Source organism: Littorina saxatilis, linkage group LG11 (assembly GCF_037325665.1).
Source record: "Littorina saxatilis isolate snail1 linkage group LG11, US_GU_Lsax_2.0, whole genome shotgun sequence".
In the NCBI taxonomy this organism is placed as follows: domain Eukaryota; kingdom Metazoa; phylum Mollusca; class Gastropoda; order Littorinimorpha; family Littorinidae; genus Littorina; species Littorina saxatilis.
The window spans coordinates 15,159,116-15,183,235 of record NC_090255.1 but is presented as its reverse complement, the minus strand read 5'-3'; the positions used below and the strand labels follow the sequence as shown (position 1 = coordinate 15,183,235).

The following is a 24,120-nucleotide window of genomic DNA, read 5'->3' as shown; positions in this document are numbered from 1 at the left end:
AATAAAATAAAATAAAAACGCGAAGGCAGGGCTCAAACCTATGACCTCACAAACCATTGCACAGTTCACTTACAACTGAGCTCGGAACGGCTACTTGCCAGAGAAGGGGAAATTAGGAATGTATATTTTGTGAGATACCGCTGACTGCCGGTTCTCGAGCCATTCCGTATCAAAATACCGGGTAGAAAATGCCCCCACAAGTGCCGAAACTGACTTTTTACTCGGTAAAATCTGAAAATTAGCAAATCTATTGGGTATCTCTTAACTTGATTGGTTCCTTTGACTATTCCAGTATAAGAGTCTTGAAATTTTGAAAATCAAGTACCGGTAGATACAGTAGAAATTTACCGGGTATTTCTGCATTTGATTGCTTCGAGACAAAGAGGGGGAGAGAGAGACTGAGACAGATAGACAGACAGACAGACAGACAGAGAGAGAAAGACAGAGACGAAGAGACAGCCTAACAGAAACAACAAACCTGTGCGCGAGTCATAACCATTGTCAAGGCATTGAAAGAGAGACCATCAAGTACAGGGTATAGACAGGTCAAATGCAGAAACAGTGTTTATTGAAGAGTCTAGAGTATAGCCTGGTTATGTTAGGCTTTACAAAACAGCGGTATGTTTTGAGTTTGAAGGACACAGAAAGGCTGCTGGAATCACGGATAGAATTTGAAAGTGTATTTCCACACGGTGGGAATCTGATGCCTAAGGGTTCTTTCACCAAAGGTTTTGCGGAGTAGTTTTTCAGACAGAGGAGGATCTGAGGAAACGGGATGGCTCGTAGATACTGAGGGAATTGGACAGATAGGGGGGGTTCAGTGATTTCTCAAACAGCAACACCCTAACACAGCCAGCTTGTACTCGATTCTGCACTTCACTAGATAGAAGCAAATGAAGGGTGGTAAGTATAGGGAAGTCGGACATGGTCTTTCTTTGACTTCTGTAGAATGAGCATTGTGGCACTATTCTGATTGAACACCGGCTCTGTAAGCAATACTAGTAAAGTTCCGAGTTCAGTGGGGAGGTTAGCGGCAAGCAATGAGTTGCAGTACGGTCAAGGGCGAAAAGACAACTAAAGACAGCTAAACGGACAACTAAAGACGGCTAAAGACAACTAAAGACAGCTAAAGACAACTAAAGACGGCTAAAGACAGCTAAAGACGGCTAAAGACAACTAAAACAAGCTTTTTTTTTAATCGAATTCAGAGTCGACAGACATGATAAAAAACAATGTCTAAGAATGTTTCAAATAATAGCGATGCAGTTTGATGACGAACAATATCAACTGAAGCAACATTATAATTTACCGTACTTTCGGGACTATAGGGCGCACCTTTCTATATACGGCGCACCCCCATATTAAAAAAAAAAAAATCGAAAAAAATCGTTTTTTACACGATTCAACACGATTAACGATGAAAAAACCCAAAAACGCGCCTTATAAGTTATAGTCCCGAAAGTACGGTATTCAAGCAAATGTAATCAGATTCACCCCACGATAACCAAACAGCTCATTTTCGAGTCATACTGCCACTGAAAAGCTCATCACACACAAGGCACACACACACACACACACACACACACACACACACTTCTTCTTCTTCTTCTTCTTCTTCTTATCGTCGCGTGGTGCGGTCGGCTCGTGGCCGTTTTCTAGCTTTGGCCTGGCTTGCGACCCTTGTGCGCAGGAGCACGTGCCGTTGTTTTCCCGTCCGTTGACGTCACCCGCCCTGGATTCGTGCTTGTTGACATGAAGCGTTTGAAGTGTTTTGACCTCTGGGCAGCTGATTTGCTCAACCAGTCATCCCGTCTCAAGTTGAAAGTCTTGTACTCCTCTGCAAGTTGGTATTCTCCCAGACCAAGGAAACACCTCTCGACTTCGCGGTACTTCTCAACTACAACATCGTGCAGTATGGAGACCAACCTCGGAAGCTGACAGGATTTCCAGGACGTTTCTTGTTTCAAAACGTGGTTGAACGATTCTGAGTTATTGTTCGTCCAAAGGGCATGTTGCATCAGCAGCCCTGGTTTGTCCAAAGCTCGGAAGTTGTCCTCCAAAAGATGAGTGAGTTTTTCCAGTCTTTTCTTGATGGGGTTTGGAGCGGTCCCGTTTGGAGGGTATCTGGCAGCCAGATGTCTCAAACCGTCGTTTATTTCTTGTGTAGAACGGCTGTTCTTCAAAATCCCATCGTCTCCAAATACTTCTCCCTTCAACGCCTTGCGTTCTTGTTTTCTCATACCTTGGTCCTTGAGGAAGTTGTTGAAGTTGTCCTTTACGTGTTTTGTACACAAAGTCTCAGGCTACGCGGGAATGCTTGCTGAGCAGCTCGGCGGATGGCGCCTTCCTCGTCGCTTCCTATAACAGGCGTGGCAGAGGCTGGAAAAGGCCTGCAAGGTGACGGAAAAACTCATTGTACATTTCCGTGTCACTTGATCCATGGATGAAGGTCGGGCCTGGAAATATGGGATGATCGCCGTCAGATCGTTTTGTGACACTTAGGTTTTTGAAGACCGTCGGGGTCACATGTAGCGGTCCCAAATTGAACGTCTTATCAACCCCCAATACTGTTGACTGGCAGGAGAGTGCGGGGCCACAGAAGCGAACCATATCTGAAACTACGTCTAATGTATAACAGATGATAGTGGGGGGCTTGGAAGGCAGCTTGATGACTCGACGAATGAATGGCATATTGTCCTGCATACCTTCTACGGCACTCACTTGGTCTGCAAAATTGGTACTATGCTGTCTTCCTGCTGGCAACGATTCCTTGTTCAGTCGGCAACTGGCATTGTAGACTTGCTGTTTATTTCTTGGCCCATTTAATGCATCAGCATCCCTGTACACTTCAGCAGGCCTCTTTGTCTTCAAACCTTCTTTGACTTTGGCCATCTCCTGTGGACAGAGCCGGATGTAGTTCCCTGGATTGCCCATCTTGGTATTACGATGAATAAGAACGATCGAGGGGTGGGAAAACATTAAAAAAAAATAGCTACACACAAATTCTGAAATAATTCATAAGTTGTCTTTAGCTGTCTTTAGCCGTCTTTAGTTGTCTTTAGCTGTCTTTAGCCGTCTTTAGCCGTCTTTAGTTGTCTTTAGCCGTCTTTAGTTGTCTTTTCGCCCTTTATAGGTACCCGTCAAGTTTATTCAGGATACATAATTGATCATAACACTTATGAAGAAATTATATCAGTCCTAATTTGTCACTGCCTGGGATGCGAGTTAAATACCAAAAAGCACACACACACATAACGTAATACAAAAACACATGCACACCATATGCACACATAATCACGGTGTGTCAACTGATTCCGTTCATCCACCGGATGTTTCCGTTCATCCGCAGGATGTGTCCGTTCATACAGCCCCATTTTTGTCACTTGCTTCGGGAAAAACGTTGTAGTAAGTCGTGTGGGCAGCGCGCTTGTGTGATATTGAAAGAATAAGGTAGCGAAATGGTTGGGCTATGTGTACGATAAGTACCAAGGTGCTAGTGAATCCTAATAATAACACACGCGGGCCGAACGTGGCAAAATTGCCTGATTTTTTAACATTTTCTTGTTTTTCTCGCTCTGTTATCGAATCTGACCCCTGATTTGCACATGATCACCAAAACCATTGCCTGTTACGACATTTCGCTTGAACAGAAGTTTATAGAAACCCATGGCTTTTGTACAATCACTTGTCTTTTGAAAACATACAGATTCCGTTCATACCCCATGTTTCCGTTCGTACAAAAGTGCATGTTTCCCTTCGTACAAAATGCGTTTCCGTTCATACACATTCGTTAGATCAGAGTGAAACAGGCCCCCACTACAAGTTCTGTGTATTCCAATCGTCTTCAAATAGCACAAAGTACGAATGCGTGTGATATTAGACCTATGTGAACCATAAGATGAATTGAATTTGCAAAAAACAGTTTTGTGTCCGTTCGTACTGATTTTGACGGGAAAATGTGTCTGTTCGTACCACTTTCATCAAATTGTTTCCCTTCGTACGCTTTTCATGACGTTTGTGATTTTTGGTAGAAAGCTTGTGCAATTAGCATTTTAATACCCCTAATTCGACTTATGTATAACCCATAATGCATGTTGTTCATGAGTGCAACAACACGCGACTGTGGCTTTTCTGGTGCAATACCATCCCTATTTAAAATCTTACTGAAGAGCAAACATTTTGATAAGTGTGTCTTCTTCCAGTTTCCTTACACAATGTCATTTCAAAGATCTAAACTTATGTGAAACCTGTTCAAAATATGCTTTCTGCAAGCTAAACCTAGACATTCAGTCTTTTAGCATTTTCAGATTTTTAATGACCAAACTTTTTTTTTATCATTTTTTAAGCTTTGAAGCTGAAATGCAATCCCATAGTACGGGGGTTGCCTGGCTAAAGTTTTAAAATCAATTTGATAAAAAAATGAGGGTGTGACAGTGCGGCCTCAACTTTTACAAAAAGTTGGATATGACGTCATCAAAGACATTTATAAAACAAGTCGCGTAAGGCGAAAATACAACATTTAGTCAAGCTGTCAGAATGAAACTGAAGGCAATGCAATTTTTCAGCAAGACCGTATACTCGTAGCATCGTCAGTCCACCGCTCATGACAAAGGCAGTGAAATTGACAAGAAGAGCGGGGTAGTAGTAGCGCTGAGAAGGATAGCACGCTTTTCTGTACCATCTTCGTTTTAACTTTCTGAGCGTGTTTTTAATCCAAACATATCATATCTATATGTTTTTGGAATCAGGAACCGACAAGGATTAAGATGAAAGTGTTTTAAATTTGATTTCGACAATTTAATTTTGATAATAATTTGTATATTTTTAATTTTCAGAGCTTGTTTTTAATCCAAATATAACATATTTATATGTTTTTAGAATGAGAAAATGATGAGGAATAAGATGAACGTAAATTTAGATCGTTTTATAAAACTTTTGTTTTTTTACAATTTTCAGATTTTTAATGACCAAAGTCATTAACTAATTTTTAAGCCACCAATCTGAAATGCAATACCGAAGTCCGGCCTTCGTCGAAGATTGCTTGGCCAAAATATTCAATCAATTTGATTGAAAAATGAGGGTGTGACAGTGCCGCCTCAACTTTTACAAAAAGCTGGATATGACGTCATCAAAAATATTTATCGAAAAAAAGAAAAACACGTCCGGGGATATCAATCCCAGGAACTCTCATGTAAAATTTCATAAAGATCGGTCCAGTAGTTTCGCTCTACACGCACGCACGCACGCACACACACACGGCACACACACACACACACACACACACACACACACACACACACACACACGCACGCACGCACACGCACGCACGCATACACACACACACACACACACACATAAACCACGATCCTCGTTTCGATTCCCCATTTATGTTCAAACATTAAGTCAAAACTTGACTAAATGTAAAAAGGACTGATAGAGCCTGGATAATGTTTTTTCTTGATTTGTCTAAATTCTGCTCATGATTATCACAGGTGAAGCAAATGGCATGATAGGAGTAACATACAAATGTACATGTTACTTAGTTCAGTCTTAGTTGCAGTGCTGCAAAGCAAGCACAACTGCACAAATCAATCTTCGTTCTTATCAAAACACACAGAAAGCTCCGTCACTGAACACATTACTGAAAAGGGTACGAAGGGAAACAATTTGATGAAAGTGGTACGAACGGACACATTTTCCCGTCAAAATCAGTACGAACGGACACAACTGAAACTGTTTTTTTGCAAATTCAATTCGTCTTATGGTTCACATAGGTCCAATATCACACGCATTCGTACTTTGTGCTATTTGAAAACGATTGGAATACACAGAACTTGTAGTGGGGGCCTGTTTCACTCTAGTCTAACGAATGTGTATGAACGGAAACGCTTTTCGTACGAAGGGAAACATGCACTTTTGTACGAACGGAAACATGGGGTATGAACGGAATCTGTATGTTTTCAAAAGAAAAGTGATTGTACAAAAGCCATGGGTTTCTATAAACTTCTGTTCAAGCGAAATGTCGTAACAGGCAATGGTTTTGGTGATCATGTGCAAATCAAGGGTCAGATTCGATAACAGAGCGAGAAAAACAAGAAAATGTTAAAAAATCAGGCAATTTTGCCACGTTCGGCCCGCGTGTGTTATTATTAGGATTCACTAGCACCTTGGTACTTATCGTACACATAGCCCAACCATTTCGCTACCTTATTCTTTCAATATCACACAAGCGCGCTGCCCACACGACTTACCACAACGTTTTTCCCGAAGCAAGTGACGAAAATGGGGCTGTATGAACGGACACATCCTGCGGATGAACGGAAACATCCGGTGGATGAACGGAATCAGTTGACACACCGTGATAATGCATGCATTTACATGCCTCTGGATTACTGATCGAGTGGCAATTCAATTCAATTAACTTTATTATCTGAATGTCAGTGAGACAAAAAGAAATATCTCTTTTAGCTCGTATACATGCAAATATATTACATCGCTCTCAAAACATAAATAAACACATAGAATTCATCTGCACAACATATCCTAAACCACACCGAACATCCATACCCGCACCGCCTCACATAGCGGGTAGGCCCTACACTATAGGCCTATCCACATTCATGCACTCGATCACTATGATGTGTCCATTATTAGTTATAAATACATTACAATTGATTTCATTATTAATCAACCCGTAAAAGGCCTATAATAAGATATGAAAATGTCTTCCTTAAAATGTAAACGTGATGTAAGCAGCAGCAAACGCTTCCTTCTGTAAGACACCGACTACTCTGCGGCCACGCATACGCTCTCTCTCGCTCTCTCTCTCTCTGTCTCTGACATTCACCGCATATTGTTCATTACATAATCGGGTTACATGCATACAAACATACATGCATAATATCATTAATAATGTCTTAATAATTGCTTTTTTTTTCTTTCTGTGGGACTGTGGGCGAGTCAGTTATCTAAGTTGTATTTCAAATTTAGCCTACTTTATACTCGGCTCTCAAAGGTAGACTCCAGCCTCTAATGATCTTAAACAGGTCACGACACCATTGTCATTGTATCAAAATTAGTGTATTAAACGTCAGCGCAGATAAACCAGTACTTGGAGTAGGGTTTTGGACTTCCCATGCAATTTGAAAGTGCAGTCAAGCCGATGTTTTTTTCATTTTTTTTCATCCAAGGGAAAGAACTCTATCATTTACAAATTTCGGATTCTACGTGCATCGCCTCCCATACATCTGCCCATTTGAGACGGTTTGAGAGAGAACCAACGACCTTCATCATCGCAACATGGCATCGAGGTTGCCACTGACACTGCGCCTTGCCGGGTAAAAACTAGAATCGTAGCGATAGCTGAGCTGTACAGATTTTCAGGCATTGTAGTAATGGAAAATACGTTGTTATTTCTGTTTTGTTGTGCGACGTTCATTGACCTTGCCTGGGTCAACCGTCGCTGAGCTCTGCGTTGCAGTTATACAGGGGTTATGCAGACATGTAGAACGAGCTCCTTGTGTTTTTGTCTTACTTTGTCACATTAAACAGGAGAGAAGATTTGCGACAAAGAAAAAAGTCTTTGTAAACACTATTTACAAAACAATATGTTCCGCAAAATGTCATTGGCGGGCCCGCTAAAAGTGCAGCGTGATAACTGTGATTCTTGTTTCCGTCACAATAGCAAGAAACTTAAAAGATATGAACTGTAGAAAAACACCGGCACCAGGTACTTGGCTTACATTTAAACTTAAAAGGCCAACTCCACCTCACAGGAGGTTTACAGAAGGATGACATAATTATTGTCACTAAAAGTAAAACAGCATTACTTTACCTGATGGAATACACTAGCAATAGCATTCAACAGCATTACCCAAGTAACCTTCCCACATGGATCCCATGTGGGCCCCAAGTGGGATCCCACATGGTGACGTTGTGGGAAGTCCCACATGGGCGCCATGTGGGATTTGATTACAGCTTCCAGTAGGAGCCCAGTGGGAAGTAAATGGGACACGAGTGGAAAACGGATGGGACACGACTGGGAAACGGGTGGGGCACGAGTGGGATCAGGGTGGGAAACGAGTGGGATTCACGGGTGGAAAATGAGTGGGATTCAGGTAGAAAGCGAGTGGGATTCAGGTGGGAAGCAAGTGGGATTCAGGTGGGAAACAAGTGGGGTTTATCGGAAATGTGTGGAACTTCTTAATTCTTCTTCTTCTGACTTCCGTAGAGGACTGGGTTCTTGCGAACGTCTCAAGAGTCCTGCAAATTTAAAAATCATCAAATGTATAAAGAAAAGAAAAAACAAGAACAACAGATACACACATATATATATACATATTGAAGCACACACACACACTAGTTTTTAATCACTCAAATCAACTTGACGCCGGATTACGAGCGCGCGCGCAGCCACGTGGGAAAGCCGTGTTGATGCGTTCATCAACCTTCGAGTTTGACAGTAATCCCACTGATCGTCTTCGCTTTGTTGAATATGAAGCTGCCATTATATTACTCGGTGTTCTTCAGATGTAATCTTTGATCCATGCACATGCAATACTCGCGCACACGGAACGTATTCACAGTCTATTCGCCGGCAATTGTAGCAAATTTCAAACACTCTCAATCGGCAGGCCCAACGCGGAACTGAACAGGGCAGAATAATAGTCCCGCAGTGAAAACAAGAATCCTTGAAAATATTTAGTCATCACGTGAGTAAATAAACCATTCTAGAGACAACAGTTGTTATTAACAGAACTGCAATAATTACACACATATAAAATACTTTGGTGTATTTTGAATGATAGTATCCTTCAACGTTTGCTACGATTCAAACGAGTCTAGTGTAAACAGCGTGTGCTGTGACATCACCGATCTCGATGGAGCAACTTGCAGACTCAAGCAGTGTGACTCGCGCTCGCAGCGTCGGAACATTTTCCTCGCACGCTGTGTGGGAACGAAGAGGGAATTCCCACTTTTATCCCATTTCTGTTGAAGTGCAAGCTTGTTTCCCAGAGACTAAGGGATGGCCCAGGTCTATACCACTTTCTTCCCATAGCTTTGACTGTGGGAGTTCTGTGGGATGGGAGTGGGCCCACTCTCCCATCCTCTTCCCACTTATTCACCACTGGGAACCCAGTGGGAATTCAATATGCCTGTTACTTGGGTAAATGCCACTAAAACTGACATCACTTAAATGGGTCTAACTCTTAGGCAGTTCTTGTGGTTTATTCAACCCCCAAGTTATATCAGGGCCCCACTTTATTGAGTCGTTTGCGGTTTCAAAGGGACTCTACATATCTGCAATAGCACGTAATTGTGTGCCCCTGAATCTTAAATACAGTGGAACCCCCCTTTTAAGACCTTAAAAAATCTGAGAAAATCAGGTCTTAAAAAGGAGGGAGTCTTAAAATGGAGGTAAATTTACAGAGGTTATGAACAGAACATCTGAAAAAACAAGGTCTTAAAAGGGAGGAAGTCTTAAATTGGGGGTCTTAAAAGGGGGGTTCCACTGTACAACAAACGACTGCGAGTTACACAAACCAAGTGGCGGCAGTTGACTTCAAGGAAACTAGCGATTTGCAGAAACTTCATCTGCTTTGGCAATGGTAAGATGCAGCTCATGTGATGTTGATGGAATAGCCCTGTTGCTGCAGGTTGGTTTGTTGTCATCTGTGGCGTACTACCTGCCTCGTGCCACTTGTGCTGTCATTGCCGCCAGGTATTCTGAACAATAAAATTTTAAAGGCATAGTCCTTCCAAATAATAGTTCTTATTATATCAGATCTGCTAATCGTCGCTGTAATTCACAAACCTCGTATCTCAATTTTTGAGGTTTTGGAACTAAAACAACAGTAAGCTCCCTTATTTGTTTGCCCATGTGGTGATAAAAGCTTGTACTGTAGCTCCAACTGCTTTCTAAAGTGAAGAAACGTTTTTGCTAAGAAAACTCATATCTTCATTTGTTTGAAGTGAGCGGCAAAAAACCCCTCTCAAATTAAACTTACGAGGTTTTCGTGCCACACTTGGATGGAAACCATGTCATATTATGAGAGAAAAGGTGCTTCCTGCAGTTGTATTTTTAGCATGCAGACCTGGGAACCCATACGATTTCGCCGTATTTTGTACGCATGATTGTCGAGAATACGCTCAGTATGGTCAGTGGGAAAAAAATATGACGAGAAAAATTCCTAGACTACTTTTCTGAAGCCGATCCAGTATTTTGGCACATGATTACGTCACTATATTAGCCGCTGTCGAAAAAAATATAATCGGATCGTGTCAATCAATCAAAACAACCAGGCAAACGAAAGTACGGTATTTGGCGAAATCGGCTCCGAGAATAAACAAGTGAAACAAAGAAGAAAAATGAAAAAGTTTGAAGAAAAATATCACCCACACACACACAATTTGTAACCAACACACACATGTAGTCCCGCCCGGAATAAGCTTTTTTGTGATGATTTACAACTTTTGCGCACATTTCGAGCAGACAAAAACACAACATGGTGGCTCTCGCTCCTCCAACTATTGCAAGACACAAAAAAACGAAATCTCGCACGCGCGAGATCCTGATACATCCGGTGTTTCTCTGTACGCTTGTCACGACGACTTGTTGACAAACGAAGATTCGCGAATGAAAGAGAAAAGCGCCGAGTCTTGAGTAGAGAGCTAATAAAGTACCGGTAATCGCTAATCGAGCGAAATGAAAATCCGCGGCGACTTCCATTAGGTGAATGCTATTCAAGTTTAGGTAACGTTTTAGCCGCATCTTTTTATAAGCCGCAATGCGATTTTTTTTTTTTTAAAGTCGCGGCTTGTAGTCCGTCAAATACGGTACAGTTTTTGTCAGAAAAAATTGAAAAAAAGCATTTGTTTTAAATGTATAGGTAAACTTAATTAACGGTGTGACGGACGCGCATGAGGCATGTTTTAATCATGGATGTGCAAACGCTGTGTGGAGTACGCTCATTTTTTTGAAAATACACCAAGTTTGTTTGAGAATACTCAAAGTGCAAAACAGGGGTTCCCAGGTCTGCCATGAAACAAAACTCGTATGTATTAAATATATTATACCAATTTTGGATCACTCCATTGGATAAAAAGCTCCTTTATCTCAATATTTTCTCGGTTGTATGGAATATCTGACATTAACACACATTGAGAATGTTTATTCCCCTAACTTATTCAGAAAACAGATTGAGTTTACATGACATAGTGTTGATACAGTGGAACCTACAACATAGACACCCCCCAAAATCAAATGCGCAAAATCAAGGTTCTCGCGATAAAATCGACAACAAATCAGAACAACTTGAAATTCCGTATTTACTTTATGACACAATGCGTTGGCTAGTTACTCAAATGTATCATTTTTTGTCATTACCCGCTAAAACGGCTTCAAAAACTGCCTTTTATGCCTTCTGAGAGGATTGACACCTACACTGCTCAGCATGCCGTAGCGTCCTTGGTAGACAAGATATGTGAACAAAACTGACTGATTTGGATGCAGATTTGATTGTTCTATCTAAGGACATCCTAAACATGTTTCGTTTTAGCAGTTCTGATTTGTTGTCAATTTTAACGCGGGAACCTTGATTTTGCGAATTTGATTTTGTGCTGTAGGTTCCACTGTATCGACACTACGTCATGTAAACTCAATCTGTTTTCTGAATAAGTTAGGGGAATAAACGCCCTTTCCAGTCATATAATTGGTTTTACGATAAACGGCCTCATCAGAAAGATCTGCCCTCAAACGCATGTGTAAAGTTTTTTATGACGATTAGTGTAAAGCTTTGAAACTTTAAACACTTCAAGGGTTTGATAATCTACCGACGTGACCCTAGTTTGGTTGACCTCTGTCACATTTTGGGGTTACAGCGGGGTCATGTTTGTAAATACTTAACGTTAATATTTTCTCAGTTATTTTGGGAGCAAAAGCCTCCAAATTTCACACAATTGTTTGTGTTGATAATCATCAGACATGACTAAAATTTGGCTTGTTTTCATCAAATTTCAGAGTCACAGCATGAAAATGTTTGCTTGAGACAGACCTGGGAACCCATACGATTTCGCCGTATTTTGTACGCATGATTGTCTAGAATACGATCAGTACGGTCAGTGGAAAAAAAATACGACGAGAAAAATTCCTAGACTACTTTTCTTCACAAGTGCATCCCGAAGCCGATCCAATACTTTGACACATGATTACAGTTTTTTGTCAGAAAACATTGAAAGAAACATTTGTTTTAAATGTTTTGGTAAACTTAATAAACGGTGCGACAGGCGCGTGTGAACCGTGTTTAAATCATGGATGTTCAAATGCTGTGTGGAGTACGCTCATTTTTCTGGAAATACACCAAGTTTGTTTGAGAATACTCCAAGTGCAAACAGGTGTTCCCAGGTCTGTTGAGAAGATTTTCACCCCTGAAATATTCACTGAGCTATCAAGAAAATAAGTCTTGAGGTCATCAAGCTGAATGATGTCATTGTTTGATTTGGTCACAATCTTGGTTAGACTATGGTGATGACATCATGTGATGATGTCATAGTGTCAGAAATGAGGTCACACAAGTGTCTGAGTATACCTATTTTGTCTGGGCTAGCCAAAACTCAATTTGGTCTTGAAAATTAGTAATTATTATGATTCTTTAACCCCTTGACTGCCTTAAGACGGGTATACCCGTCATGTGCCTGTGCAGCCGCAGCGCCTACGTAAACCCGTCATCACAGTTCAGGGATTTTCCAGAAATGCTACGTCACTGCTGACACACAAATACCAGCCAATGGCTTGGTAGGATACCTCATTCTCATGAATAAACATAAATGGTGACTCGGTTTTGCGTCTGAAGGCTATTTTTGGCCTTGGCGGCAGTGAAGGGGAGAGAAGGCTCGACTCGTCAAAATGGCTAACGGTGACAGTCGACCGGGCCCTAGTAGGAAAAAAACAAAGACGGACTGACGCTACAGGCGGTGCAAATGATTATGGATACTGACAGCAGAAGGGGGAGATCTTCTTTCGGACGATTCGTTGGAAACGGGTAGATGACAGAGATTATGATCCTTTCTTCGAGCAAGCAAAACAGCCACCTGTGTTTGATCCACAGGCACCGGAAGATGCGCCGGACCGATTTTTCAAAAGTTCATATTTGAACATCATTATAAGCCAAACTAATTATTATTTCCATGTTTAGACACTAAAAACAGATTCTTGGTTCAATTTCCTTTAAAAATAACATAGGTTTTACTTACCTACCTACTGCCAGTTTGGAGCTAGAATTTTTTGTGAATTATTACACCCCGAACTCCAAAATTCCCTGGCAATCAAGAATGCACATAAGTAAGTTTTGATTGGCAGCGAAAGGGTTAAAAAAAATCTCTTGTCAAAATTTAGTGGATGTTGAGTACATCAGGCTAGTTAGTGATGGTGGTGGGAAGCAGGTTTGGGGTTGTGCAAGTTTGAATATATGTGAATTATTCTTTGGGTTGAATAACTAAATGGATTGATGAAGGTCACATAAGGAGTTCTCTTGAATGAACTATTTTATGAAGCTTCTGTTTTGGGGGAACAAATTTTGTTTTCACTCACATGTCAAAATATTGTATAGCTGGCGAGATTACTCTGAAAAACGATGTGTCAGGCAAACCGCATCATGTTGTCCATGTTATCTTTGCAGAGTCCGCTTCATGTCCGTTGGTGGGGAGTTTGGATCCGGAGCTGGCAAGGTAGCTACAGCATGACGATAATTGTGTATTGTACTGTATTATATTGTACAGTAAAACCTCCCACTAACGACCTTGAAAATGTCCAGAAAAATCGGTCGTAAAAAGGAGGGGTCTTTATTGGGAGTTTGGGAGGTATCATTTTTTTCACAGGGGTGGCAACTGTTGGGCAGTTCAGTCTTGAAAGTTGTGTCCGTTGTCCTATTTTTGACTCACATGCGAAGCAAAAGTGAGTCTATGTACTCACCCGAGTCGGCCGGCCGGCCGGCCGGACGTCCGTCCATCCGTCCGGCCGTCCGACCGGAAAACTTTAACGTTGGATATTTCTTGGACACTATTCAGTCTATCAGTCTATTCAAGGTCACATGTATTTTGGTAGGAAAAATGTGTAAAGCAGTTCTTAGTGTATGATGTCATTGCTAGGTTTAGTTATTTGACCTTGAACCTGAAGGTCAAGGTCATGTAAAGGTCAAGGTCAAGCATGTGAGTCGTATGGGCTTTGCCCTTCTTGTTGTTCCCATTTGATGTGCATATGAATAAGCATGATGTACGTGCATACACCAGCGCACAGACGGGCAGGCATAACACAAACACACACACACACACACACACACGCGGTCTCATATATAAAACTATATAAAACTGTGATTGAACCCGGGTAAGAAGGTCAGTATCTGTAACCTGAGACAGGAAGAGTTTCCTCTCTGACATCAAAGGAGACCATCCCATAGGTAAAACTTGCTCATTGGCAAGTATGGTCATTGACCCAGATCTTAGTTGATGAGCACACACTCACACAATACACACAGCAATTCATTACTGAGTAGTCATTCTAACTGCCCCTACCCAACCAGCTCCCATCCCCTTACTCCCCCCCCCCCCCCCCCCCCCCCCCACTTCGAGGGCAGTCATTCAATTGTGACCGCAATAGGTGAGAAGATGACAGCCGCGGGCCACTGGACTTGCACGCACTACTGACTCTTGATGCGTGACTAATGACGTGCGTGTTCCGCGTGTGCTGCATAATTACGAACTTTGACACTCACTGGTTAAAAGGTCAAAGTCGTTATTGACCCTAAGTTGGTAAGTCGGTCGTCGAAAAAAGGAGGGCGTCGTTCTTGGGAGAGGTCGTTACGGGAGGTTCCACTGTATATTGTATTGTACACATATTGTAATCTTAGCAACAACAAAAATGCTGCAGAATCATAGACTTAAGACGAGACTAAGTCTTTTTGTACCAAAAACATGAACTTAGGTCACAGCCATGAAGCATGCATGTTGCTGACAAAACAGTAAGCCTGTTCCTTTATCTGACATCGCTTCTGCCTACATGATGTTATGGTTTCAAACATAAGACAGACATGAAAGAAGGCAAACGCTTTGTTTGGTACGAAATGTGTATTATGGCTGCTTATTCCCCCCTCTACTACTTTACCTATGCAAGCTTGTAGGGCTAGTTATTTTTCGATAAACACCAAGCAACCAAACAAATAACGAGCCAGCAACAGCCTGAATCCTCGATAGCGCATGGTTTAAGAAGCTGTTTAGTGTCGGCACTACTTTTGCGTCCCGCAGTGGGGCACTGCGGTTATGAAATTAAAGGCCCCTCCTGTTTTTGGAACCGCAGGAGCTTTCTAGTTTGCTGTTAGGTAGATTTTTGGTTCCTCTTTCCTGTCATGCTCTCTTTTTCTTCATGAATTCTTTTCTTTTTTCTGCCTTCTTGCTCATTCACCTGTATTTTTTCCAAAAATCTCTTCTCTTGCCGCTTGTCTCGCGATTCATGTATAGTTTAATCTGTTAGTGTTCTGATGTAAGTCCAGCAGTAGATAGGTTAAGCCTATTTTAACATACTGGAAACTGGTAATCTTCCAGTAGGTATTAATTTAGTTTTACTAAAGCCTGCTGGGACACAAGTAATGGGTTAGTGCATTTGTAAACAGGAATCGCTTGACAAGTGGCCCCCTTCATCCCCCCCTTCCTCGTCCTGATATGGCTCTGCGTAGTCGGCTGGACGTTAAGCAACAAATAAACAAACAAAAAAAATCGTCATCTGCCGTTTCTCCTCCATCTTTTTTGGGATCTATCCCAAACGATGTTTTTGCCCCACTTCGGCCTTCGTTGACATCTCATGGGGAAGCTCCTACTTCAGCTTTGCCACTGTTTGTGTCATTTTCAGCTGAGTTGAGCCTTCTAAGGAAAATCTTTGAATGTTATGTTCTTAGATCCTCTGTCGGGGTCGTGGACTTGCGGAGGGTTTCAATTTTGAATCTCCTTTGTCACCACTCTTTTTGTAGGCAACGCTCGGCTAAGCACCTGAGGCGGTGGTGTCTTAGCTTGCGTAACCTGTACAAGTAGCGCGTCACTCGCTGAGCGCTATCCGTAAGCTTCGGTTAACTCCAAGCCTGAGAACTTAGTTTTTCTTTTGTTCTTTATACGGAACCGCCCCCGGGTTCCCCGGAGTTGGCGAACATCCATCTGGATGTGATAGCAAGGAGAAACTGTCCGTTTGTTAGGACAAGGATCTCCTGGCTGTGGTAGATTGTGTCCGCACTTTCTTTACGAATATCGCCTTTGAACAAGACTTGCTTTTGTTCTCTCTCTTGTGCGGTTACGTCCTATCTGGATATCTTGGTGTTCCGACAGGACTCGGATACGTAATATGTAGCTTCGCTGTTCGCCTGTCTCTTTCTCAAAGTATTGTTCTTTTGTTGAGACTTTCTTTTCTTCTTTGCTTGAAGGTTCTCTTTGCGAGTCCGCTTCTATGTACGCGGATGCTTCCCTAACAAAGGGAAGCTCACTGCAAAAGGAAAGCGCCGGCAGGCTTTGGCTTTTGCTCATTTTCGAAGAAAAGCTTCAGGCTCGCCTTTCTTGACTTTAGCTTTTGTCTCCATACCCTCGCTTTCGCGGCATGTCAAATATCCACCGCTCCTCCCCGGGGGCAGGTTGCGGTGGGTGTTGCTGGGCACACAAAGCACGCTTTCTCTTACACTTCCGACAGTTATGTCTAATGAAAGTTAGTGCTTGGCATCACTCTCCTTTTCGCCTTTGTGTTTTCCACTATGGCTAAGGGGGATTAGGCCTTTCTGTTTTTGGAGGGATTCACTGGTGCCTCCCTTTTGGGTATCTTACAGGGATCGTTGGGTGGTTACTTCCGCTTTTTGATTCACAAATTAGATCGGAAGTGGCTGTTTTTTGTTGATGTCAGAGCTTCAGAGTTCTGATTTATTTTTAAAGTCAATCGTTTGTTTGGCCATTTTTGATCTCTTTGAGGAGATTGTGTAAGCGGCTCTTTTTTGAAGTCCTTTGCTTCAGGTGAGTCTTGGAGTGCAGGGCTGGAACACATTAGATGTTCAAGGCAGCTCAGCTTTGTTATGGCCCTTTGTGGTCGGCTGGGTGTTAAGCAATCAAACTAAGGGGCTGGAACGTGTGTTGTTTCAAACAGGTGACACCACAGTGGTGCTTTTCTCATCTAGGAAAAGGGGGTTTCTCACTCCCTATCGTTTCCGCATGGATCATGAGAGGTTCTTTTGTGGTTTTACCATTACGAGTTCTTTTTAGCAGTAAAGTACCTTCATGGGAGGCTCAAGGACATAACGGACTCGCTAAGTCTGTCTGTCTTGAATGCCCACTCGGAGTGGACTCTATCTCACCACGCGCTTTTGCTGCTTTGGGTGAATGAGAGAAGCCGCCGATAGAAGCTTTTGCCTTTTGGTACTATCGCCTTTTGCTTAGGTTTAGCTCCTTGTTTCTGGATCCTAGAGCATGGAAGGTCAATACTTTTGACTTGACTTTGAGCGGCCCGCCGGTCTCTCAGTATGGGCCCGTTCAATCTTGGTTGCCAGACCTCGTAAGGCTGGCAAGAGGGCACCGTTTTTTCTCACACTTGAATCACAGGGGTGTCTACTGTAAGGGTATTTTCGAGATGCTCAGGGGCTTTTTGCCTCAACTCTGGACTTAGCTCAGAGTTCTTATAGGGGTTTAGCTCCTTCGTTTTCTTGTCACGGTGACTGGCTTGGAACAAAGGGCGTATTTGTTAACGGAAAGAACTCCTCCTCTCTTTGTTCAATGCAGGTGGCGATCCACCTTTTCTGGCTTCCCGATTCTTCTCCCACGTTTTGTGTTTAGACATTATGTGGTATCAGTTACACTGAAACAGCTCAGTGCAAATTTTCTCGTGGTGGCTTGTTAACTAGCACGTTTAAGAGAGCCTGCATTAGGCTGACGGAAAGCTAATCCCCAGTCCTTTCTTGGGCTTTGCTTCTAGTTTTTGGAGCTATTGAGGTTGGATTCTTTGGCTTTTAACAAAACTAGCCTTGCTGATCATCACGGAAAGAGGCCATGGTTACTCCAGTAGCTTCTGTGAGAAGGGGGAGTAAGTGTATTTTCTGTGAGGTTTGTTGTAGACAGTTTTTTGGAGAAAGACTGATCTATGGCACTTAGGTTTCTTTCAAAATTTCTGGCAAATAAGCAGAAACTGGAGAAACCAGCTTCGATTCACAATTCAAACTTTTTAGCAATAATCTGGCTCCTCTAGAGCCATATTTAGCCAATTGAACTTTTTGAGTTTCGGAGGTTTTTTCCGACTCGCACGGATCTTTTCAGATCATTGAATCTAAAGGCTCGTGTTCTTATCTATCAACTCCGTCGCTTTTTAACCTTGAACGGTTAGAAACGACATTAAACATCGGTTAAACTTAAAGATAGAAAGAATATCTAACAACTTTGGTAAAGGTAATGACTTTTTGAAGTCAATCTTAGCTGGAGGGACTGTCGCATTATTTTGGCGCGGTAGCGAAGTGCTCTCTCTGCCCGGTCTCGCTAAAGATATTTCTCTGGAGAGGGATGGCTCCTACTCCTTGAGATTCAGGCCTAATTTTCTCGATAGAAACCAAAAGTCTGAACAATCTTCTCCTCGCATTCGTATTCCCCCCTTGAGCGATATACTCGCTCCGGGAGACCCTAATCTGTCAAATTGCCCTGTCAGGGCTTTAGGCAGCTACCTAGCTGTCTGGGTCTTCACTGATTCGCTCAGAAACTCAAAGTTATTGTTCATATCCCTCAACACGGTGTGTGGGAAGGATATCTCGAAGGTTACCTTGACTAAGTGGTTGTCAATGACCTTAAGCAAGCCTACGCATGGTGGCAGAGCCAGTCAGGCGATGTCAGAGCGGTGTTTCCGCTCACAACAGCCAGGACTCATGAAGCTAGAGCTTGGACGCCTTGTTTGGCTGTGCTTCGCTCAGGGCGCCTTTCAGAGGTCCTTGCGGAGGCTTATGGGAAATCTGAAGATGTTTTCTTCAATTTCTACTTGAGAGACGTTGCTGCAAGATGGCAATTCGGCTTTGCCGGCTCTTGTGGCTGCAGGGTAGGTTCTGCGGTCCTAAGTTGGTGATTACCCTCCTCCTATAGTAGCAATCTGCTATATGTGAGTTGGGTAAAATATGTAATTTAATCAAAAATTTTAGTAATAAATTTTCATTTGATTAATATACTTACCCAACTCACATCGTTTATTCCCTCCCGCCTCCCCGCTGTGGGGGGTATTTGGGTCTAAAAAAGAAGTGAGTTGGGCTTCGTGTAGAATGACAAGTTGGTGGCATATGCGCGCGCATATGGAAGGCAGCCTCGCTTTCGGGCTGGCCTAGACACCCTTACGGGTCTCGGTCACTCTTTTTTAGAGGCGTCTTCCTTGTTACCAAGGGGACGCGTACAGCGGTATCAGCACTGAACTATGGGTTAATTGCTATATGTGAGTTGGGTAAGTATATTAATCAAATGAAAATTTATTACTAAAATTTTTGATTACAAGTCCATATCACTATTTTTTGAAAACTCAAGGTTCGCTATCACTGTGTCGGTAGCACTACTGTCAATCAACCCTGATTCTCTCTCCTCTCACCTCACTATCTCTCTCCTCACTGACTATCTCTCTCTCACTAGTTATTTCTCTCTCTCTCTCTCTCTCTCTCTCTCTCTCTCTCTCTCTCTCTCTCTCTCTCTCTCTCTCTCTCTCTCTGCCCATATTCAATGTGTTATTGATTACGCATCAACCTTATGGGATTCGGCAAGTGATAATTCACTAAAACCTATAATTAGATTACACAAACGAGCATTGAAAGTAGTCTTATTAAAGAAAACAACCCTGAATGAATTAGACTACATAAACTTAGCATTCTCCCTCTGAAGGAAAGACTTGCCTATAATAAATGTACCCTTATGAGCAAAATATTATCACTGGATGTGTACCTGAAACTTGACGTACAAAATTTACCATGAGGAATTCACGTCAATTTATGAGATTAAACACTCCTGTTCCTCCGATTGACCTGTTCAGTTTAGTGTATTCAGGTAGCAGTCTCTGGAACTCTCTTCCAACATTCCGGAGGCAAACTACCAGCACTGATAGTTTTAAGAGCAGATATTTGTCTTATGTAATGAAGTCAAAGTAAATGATATTTGTCTTAAATGGTATCCATTTTTGACTCACATGCGAAGCAAAAGTGAGTCTATGTACTCACCCGAGTCGTCCGTCCGTCCGTCCGTCCATCCGTCCCGGCGTCCGTCCGAAAAACTTTAACGTTGGATATTTCTTGGACACTATTCAGTCTATCAGTACCAAATTTGGCAAGATGGTGTATGATGACAAGGCCCCAAAAAACATACATAGCATCTTGACCTTGCTTCAAGGTCAAGGTCGCAAGGGCCATAAATGTTGTCTAAAAAACAGCTATTTTTCACATTTTTCCCATTTTCTCTGAAGTTTTTGAGATTGAATACCTCACCTATATATGATATATAGGGCAAAGTAAGCCCCATCTTTTGATACCAGTTTGGTTTACCTTGCTTCAAGGTCAAGGTCACAGGAGCTCTTCAAAGTTGGATTGTATACATATTTTGAAGTGACCTTGACCCTGAACTATGGAAGATAACTGTTTCAAACTTAAAAATTATGTGGGGCACATGTTATGCTTTCATCATGAGACACATTTGGTCACATATGATCAAGGTCAAGGTCACTTTGACCCTTATGAAATGTGACCAAAATAAGGTAGTGAACCACTAAAAGTGACCATATCTCATGGTAGAAAGAGCCAATAAGCACCATTGTACTTCCTATGTCTTGAATTAACAGCTTTGTGTTGCATGACCTTGGATGACCTTGACCTTGGGTCAAGGTCATGTATTTTGGTAGGAAAAATGTGTAAAGCAGTTCTTAGTGTATGATGTCATTGCTAGGTTTAGCTGAAGGTCAAAGTCATGTAAAGGTCAAGGTCAAGCATGTGAGTCGTATGGGCTTTGCCCTTCTTGTTGTTATTAAACATGCCCCTTCCCGCAGTGGGGCACTGCGGTTATGAAATTAAAGGCCCCTCCTGTTTTGGGAACCGCAGGAGCTTTCTAGTTTGCTGTTAGGTAGATTTTTCGTTCCTCTTTCCTGTCATGCTCTCTTTTTCTTCATGAATTCTTTTCTTTTTTCTGCCTTCTTGCTCATTGCTCACCTGTATTTTTTCCAAAAATCTCTTCTCTTGCCGCTTGTCTCGCGATTCATGTATAGTTTAATCTATTAGTGTTCTGATGTAAGTCCAGCAGTAGATAGGTTAAGCCTATTTTAACATACTGGAAACTGGTAATCTTCCAGTAGGTATTAATTTAGTTTTACTAAAGCCTGCTGGGACACAAGTAATGGGTTAGTGCATTTGTAAACGGGAATCGCTTGACAAGTGGCCCCCTTCATCCCCCCCTTCCTCGTCCTGATATGGCTCTGCGTAGTCGGCTGGACGTTAAGCAACAAATAAACAAACAAACATGCCCCTCTCCTCTTTATTGGTATAATGTACACAAACCCTTTTCGGATGAAGGGACTTAAAAACCAACCACTATTTAGATGTGTGATGATCTTAGCAATGTCTTGCTTGTTTGATTGATTTTCTATTGTTTAAACCCCCCCCCCCCCCCCCCCCCCCTCCCCCTGCGGGTTAGGGGGAAGAATTTACCCGATGCTCCCCAGCATGTCGTAAAGGCGACTAACGGATTCTGTCTCTCCTTTTACCCTTAAGTGTTTCTTGTATAGAATATAGTCAATGTTTGTAAAGATTTTAGTCAAGCAGTATGTAAGAAATGTTTAGTCCTTTGTACTGGAAACTTGCATTCTCCCAGTAAGGTCATATATTGTACTACGTTGCAAGCCCCTGGAGCAATTTTTTGATTAGTGCTTTTGTGAACAAGAAACAATTAACAAGTGGCTCTATCCCATCTCCCCCACTTTCCCCGTCGCGATATAACCTTCGTGGTTGAAAACGACGTTAAACAACAAATAAAGAAAGAAAGTATATATCTGTTAAAATGTAGAATTTTAGTTTTTCTATTTTCTATTTTTTATCTTGTATTTTTATTTCATTTTTGTAGTTAGTCCCTCTTTAGGGCGAGGGCTGGATGTAAAAAAAGCAGACCACTGCTTAATCTACTACCCTCGTTAAATAAAGAATTGTCATTGTCATTGTCTCATTCTCTCTCTCTCTCTCTCTCTCTCTCTCTCTCTCTCTCTCTCTCTCTCTCTCTCTCTCTCTCTCTCTCAGTGACTATCTCTATCACTGACTTTCTCACTCTCACTCTCCCTTCTCTCACTCTCCCTCTTTTCTCTCACTGACTATCTCTATCACTGACTTTCTCACTCTATCCCTTCTCTCTCTCTCCCTTTTCTCTCACTGACCATCTCTATCACTGACTCTCTATCACTCACTCTCACTCTCACTCTATCCCTTCTCTCTCCATTCTCTCACTATCTCTCTCTCTCTCTCACTATCCCTCTATCCCTTCTTCTCTTCCCCCCCCCCCCCCCCCCCCCTCTTTCTTCTCTCATCCCTCTTTCTTCTCTCACCGACTCTCAGGGATGTCGTTAGGCGTCGGACATCGGACATATAACGATGAAAATCCCCAAATGTCCGATTCACATTGCCGCATGTCGGTCAGATGTCCTAACGTTTTAGCCTGAGCGTGGTCATTGTCCGATATGTACTCCATTCCTTCGGACAGCGCGATATTCGTTAATTTTCATTTCAAGATACAAATCTTCTAAAAGACCGAACGCTCTCGTGTTCAGCTGACACTGAAGTTGCCAGTGCCGCGTGCGGATCTTTTCGTTTGTCGGGAATTCCCGAACCGTTTGCGGTATGCGCCGTTTGGGTATAACCGTCTCGGTGCAGCGCACTGATCTAAAAATAGTGGATTATTTTTAGATCAGTGCATGCTACAGGAGTACGGGAGACAACTCCAACTGACTAAATTTGTCGTCTGCTTTTGTTTTCGATATGAGACGAAGCACTGAATTAGGCCGTTAAAAAAAAACCTAAAGCCTGCAAAAGATCAGCATTAGATCAAACCGATCATTTTGTTTTTCAACTTTTATCCAAATCATGCAGTTTGTAATCAAAGATAGAGCACTGAAGTTGTTCATGTTGGTTTCTTTTTTGTGGTTTCTTTGAAACTAAACAAATACATTATATGCACACTGTGTTGATGTATTTACTATATTATGTGTGTGTTCTACAGCGCGCGCGCGCGTGGGTGTGTGCGTGTGTGTGCATGTGTGTGTGGGCGCATGACTTTGGAACAATTCCATGGAATGTGTTATAAGCTGTTTGGCGCAAATTTATAATGTCCTATTACACTTTCTGAAAGCGGTCAAATGTCCTATTGATGCTGAAGAACTCAGGACATTTGTCCTATAGGGTATGAATTTGTAGCAACATCCCTGGACTCTATCACTGACAATTTCACTCTCTCTCTCTTCCCGCAGTGGGGCACTGCGGTTATGAAATTAAAAGCCCCTCCTGTTTTTGGAACCGCAGGAGCTTTCTAGTTTGCTGTTAGGTAGATTTTTGGTTCCTCTTTCCTGTCATGCTCTCTTTTTCTTCATGAATTCTTTTCTTTTTTCTGCCTTCTTGCTCATTCACCTGTATTTTTTCCAAAAATCTCTTCTCTTGCCGCTTGTCTCGCGATTCATGTATAGTTTAATCTGTTAGTGTTCTGATGTAAGTCCAGCAGTAGATAGGTTAAGCCTATTTTAACATACTGGAAACTGGTAATCTTCCAGTAGGTATTAATTTAGTTTTACTAAAGCCTGCTGGGACACAAGTAATGGGTTAGTGCATTTGTAAACAGGAATCGCTTGACAAGTGGCCCCCTTCATCCCCCCCTTCCTCGTCCTGATATGGCTCTGCGTAGTCGGCTGGACGTTAAGCAACAAATAAACAAACAAACTGACTTTCTCACTCTCACTCTATCCCTTCTCTCTCTCTCCCTTTTCTCTCACTGACTCTCACTCTATCCCTTCTCTCTCTCTCTCCCTCTCTCTTTTCTCTCACTGACTATCTCTATCACTGACTCTCTCACTCTCACTCT

General features: G+C 42.2%; 1 protein-coding gene and 1 long non-coding RNA gene across 4 annotated transcripts in view; both read left to right on the top strand.

Annotated features, from left to right (window-relative positions):
- The window catches only part of LOC138979842 (uncharacterized), a 162,212-nt gene that overhangs the window by 20,251 nt on the left and 117,841 nt on the right, over positions 1-24,120 (top strand). The window lies entirely within an intron of this gene.
- LOC138979840 (ATPase inhibitor mai-2, mitochondrial-like) overlaps positions 7,180-24,120 on the top strand; it is a 41,626-nt gene continuing 24,685 nt past the window's right edge. For 2 of the 3 annotated variants that reach the window (XM_070352594.1, XM_070352595.1), the window contains exons 1-2: positions 7,180-7,337; positions 13,677-13,725. In XM_070352594.1, the coding sequence (XP_070208695.1) occupies positions 7,300-7,337; positions 13,677-13,725 (87 nt within the window). In that variant the 5' untranslated portion in view covers positions 7,180-7,299. The remainder of the gene's footprint in view (positions 7,338-13,676; positions 13,726-24,120) is intronic. The other variant, XM_070352593.1, reaches the window with a different exon arrangement.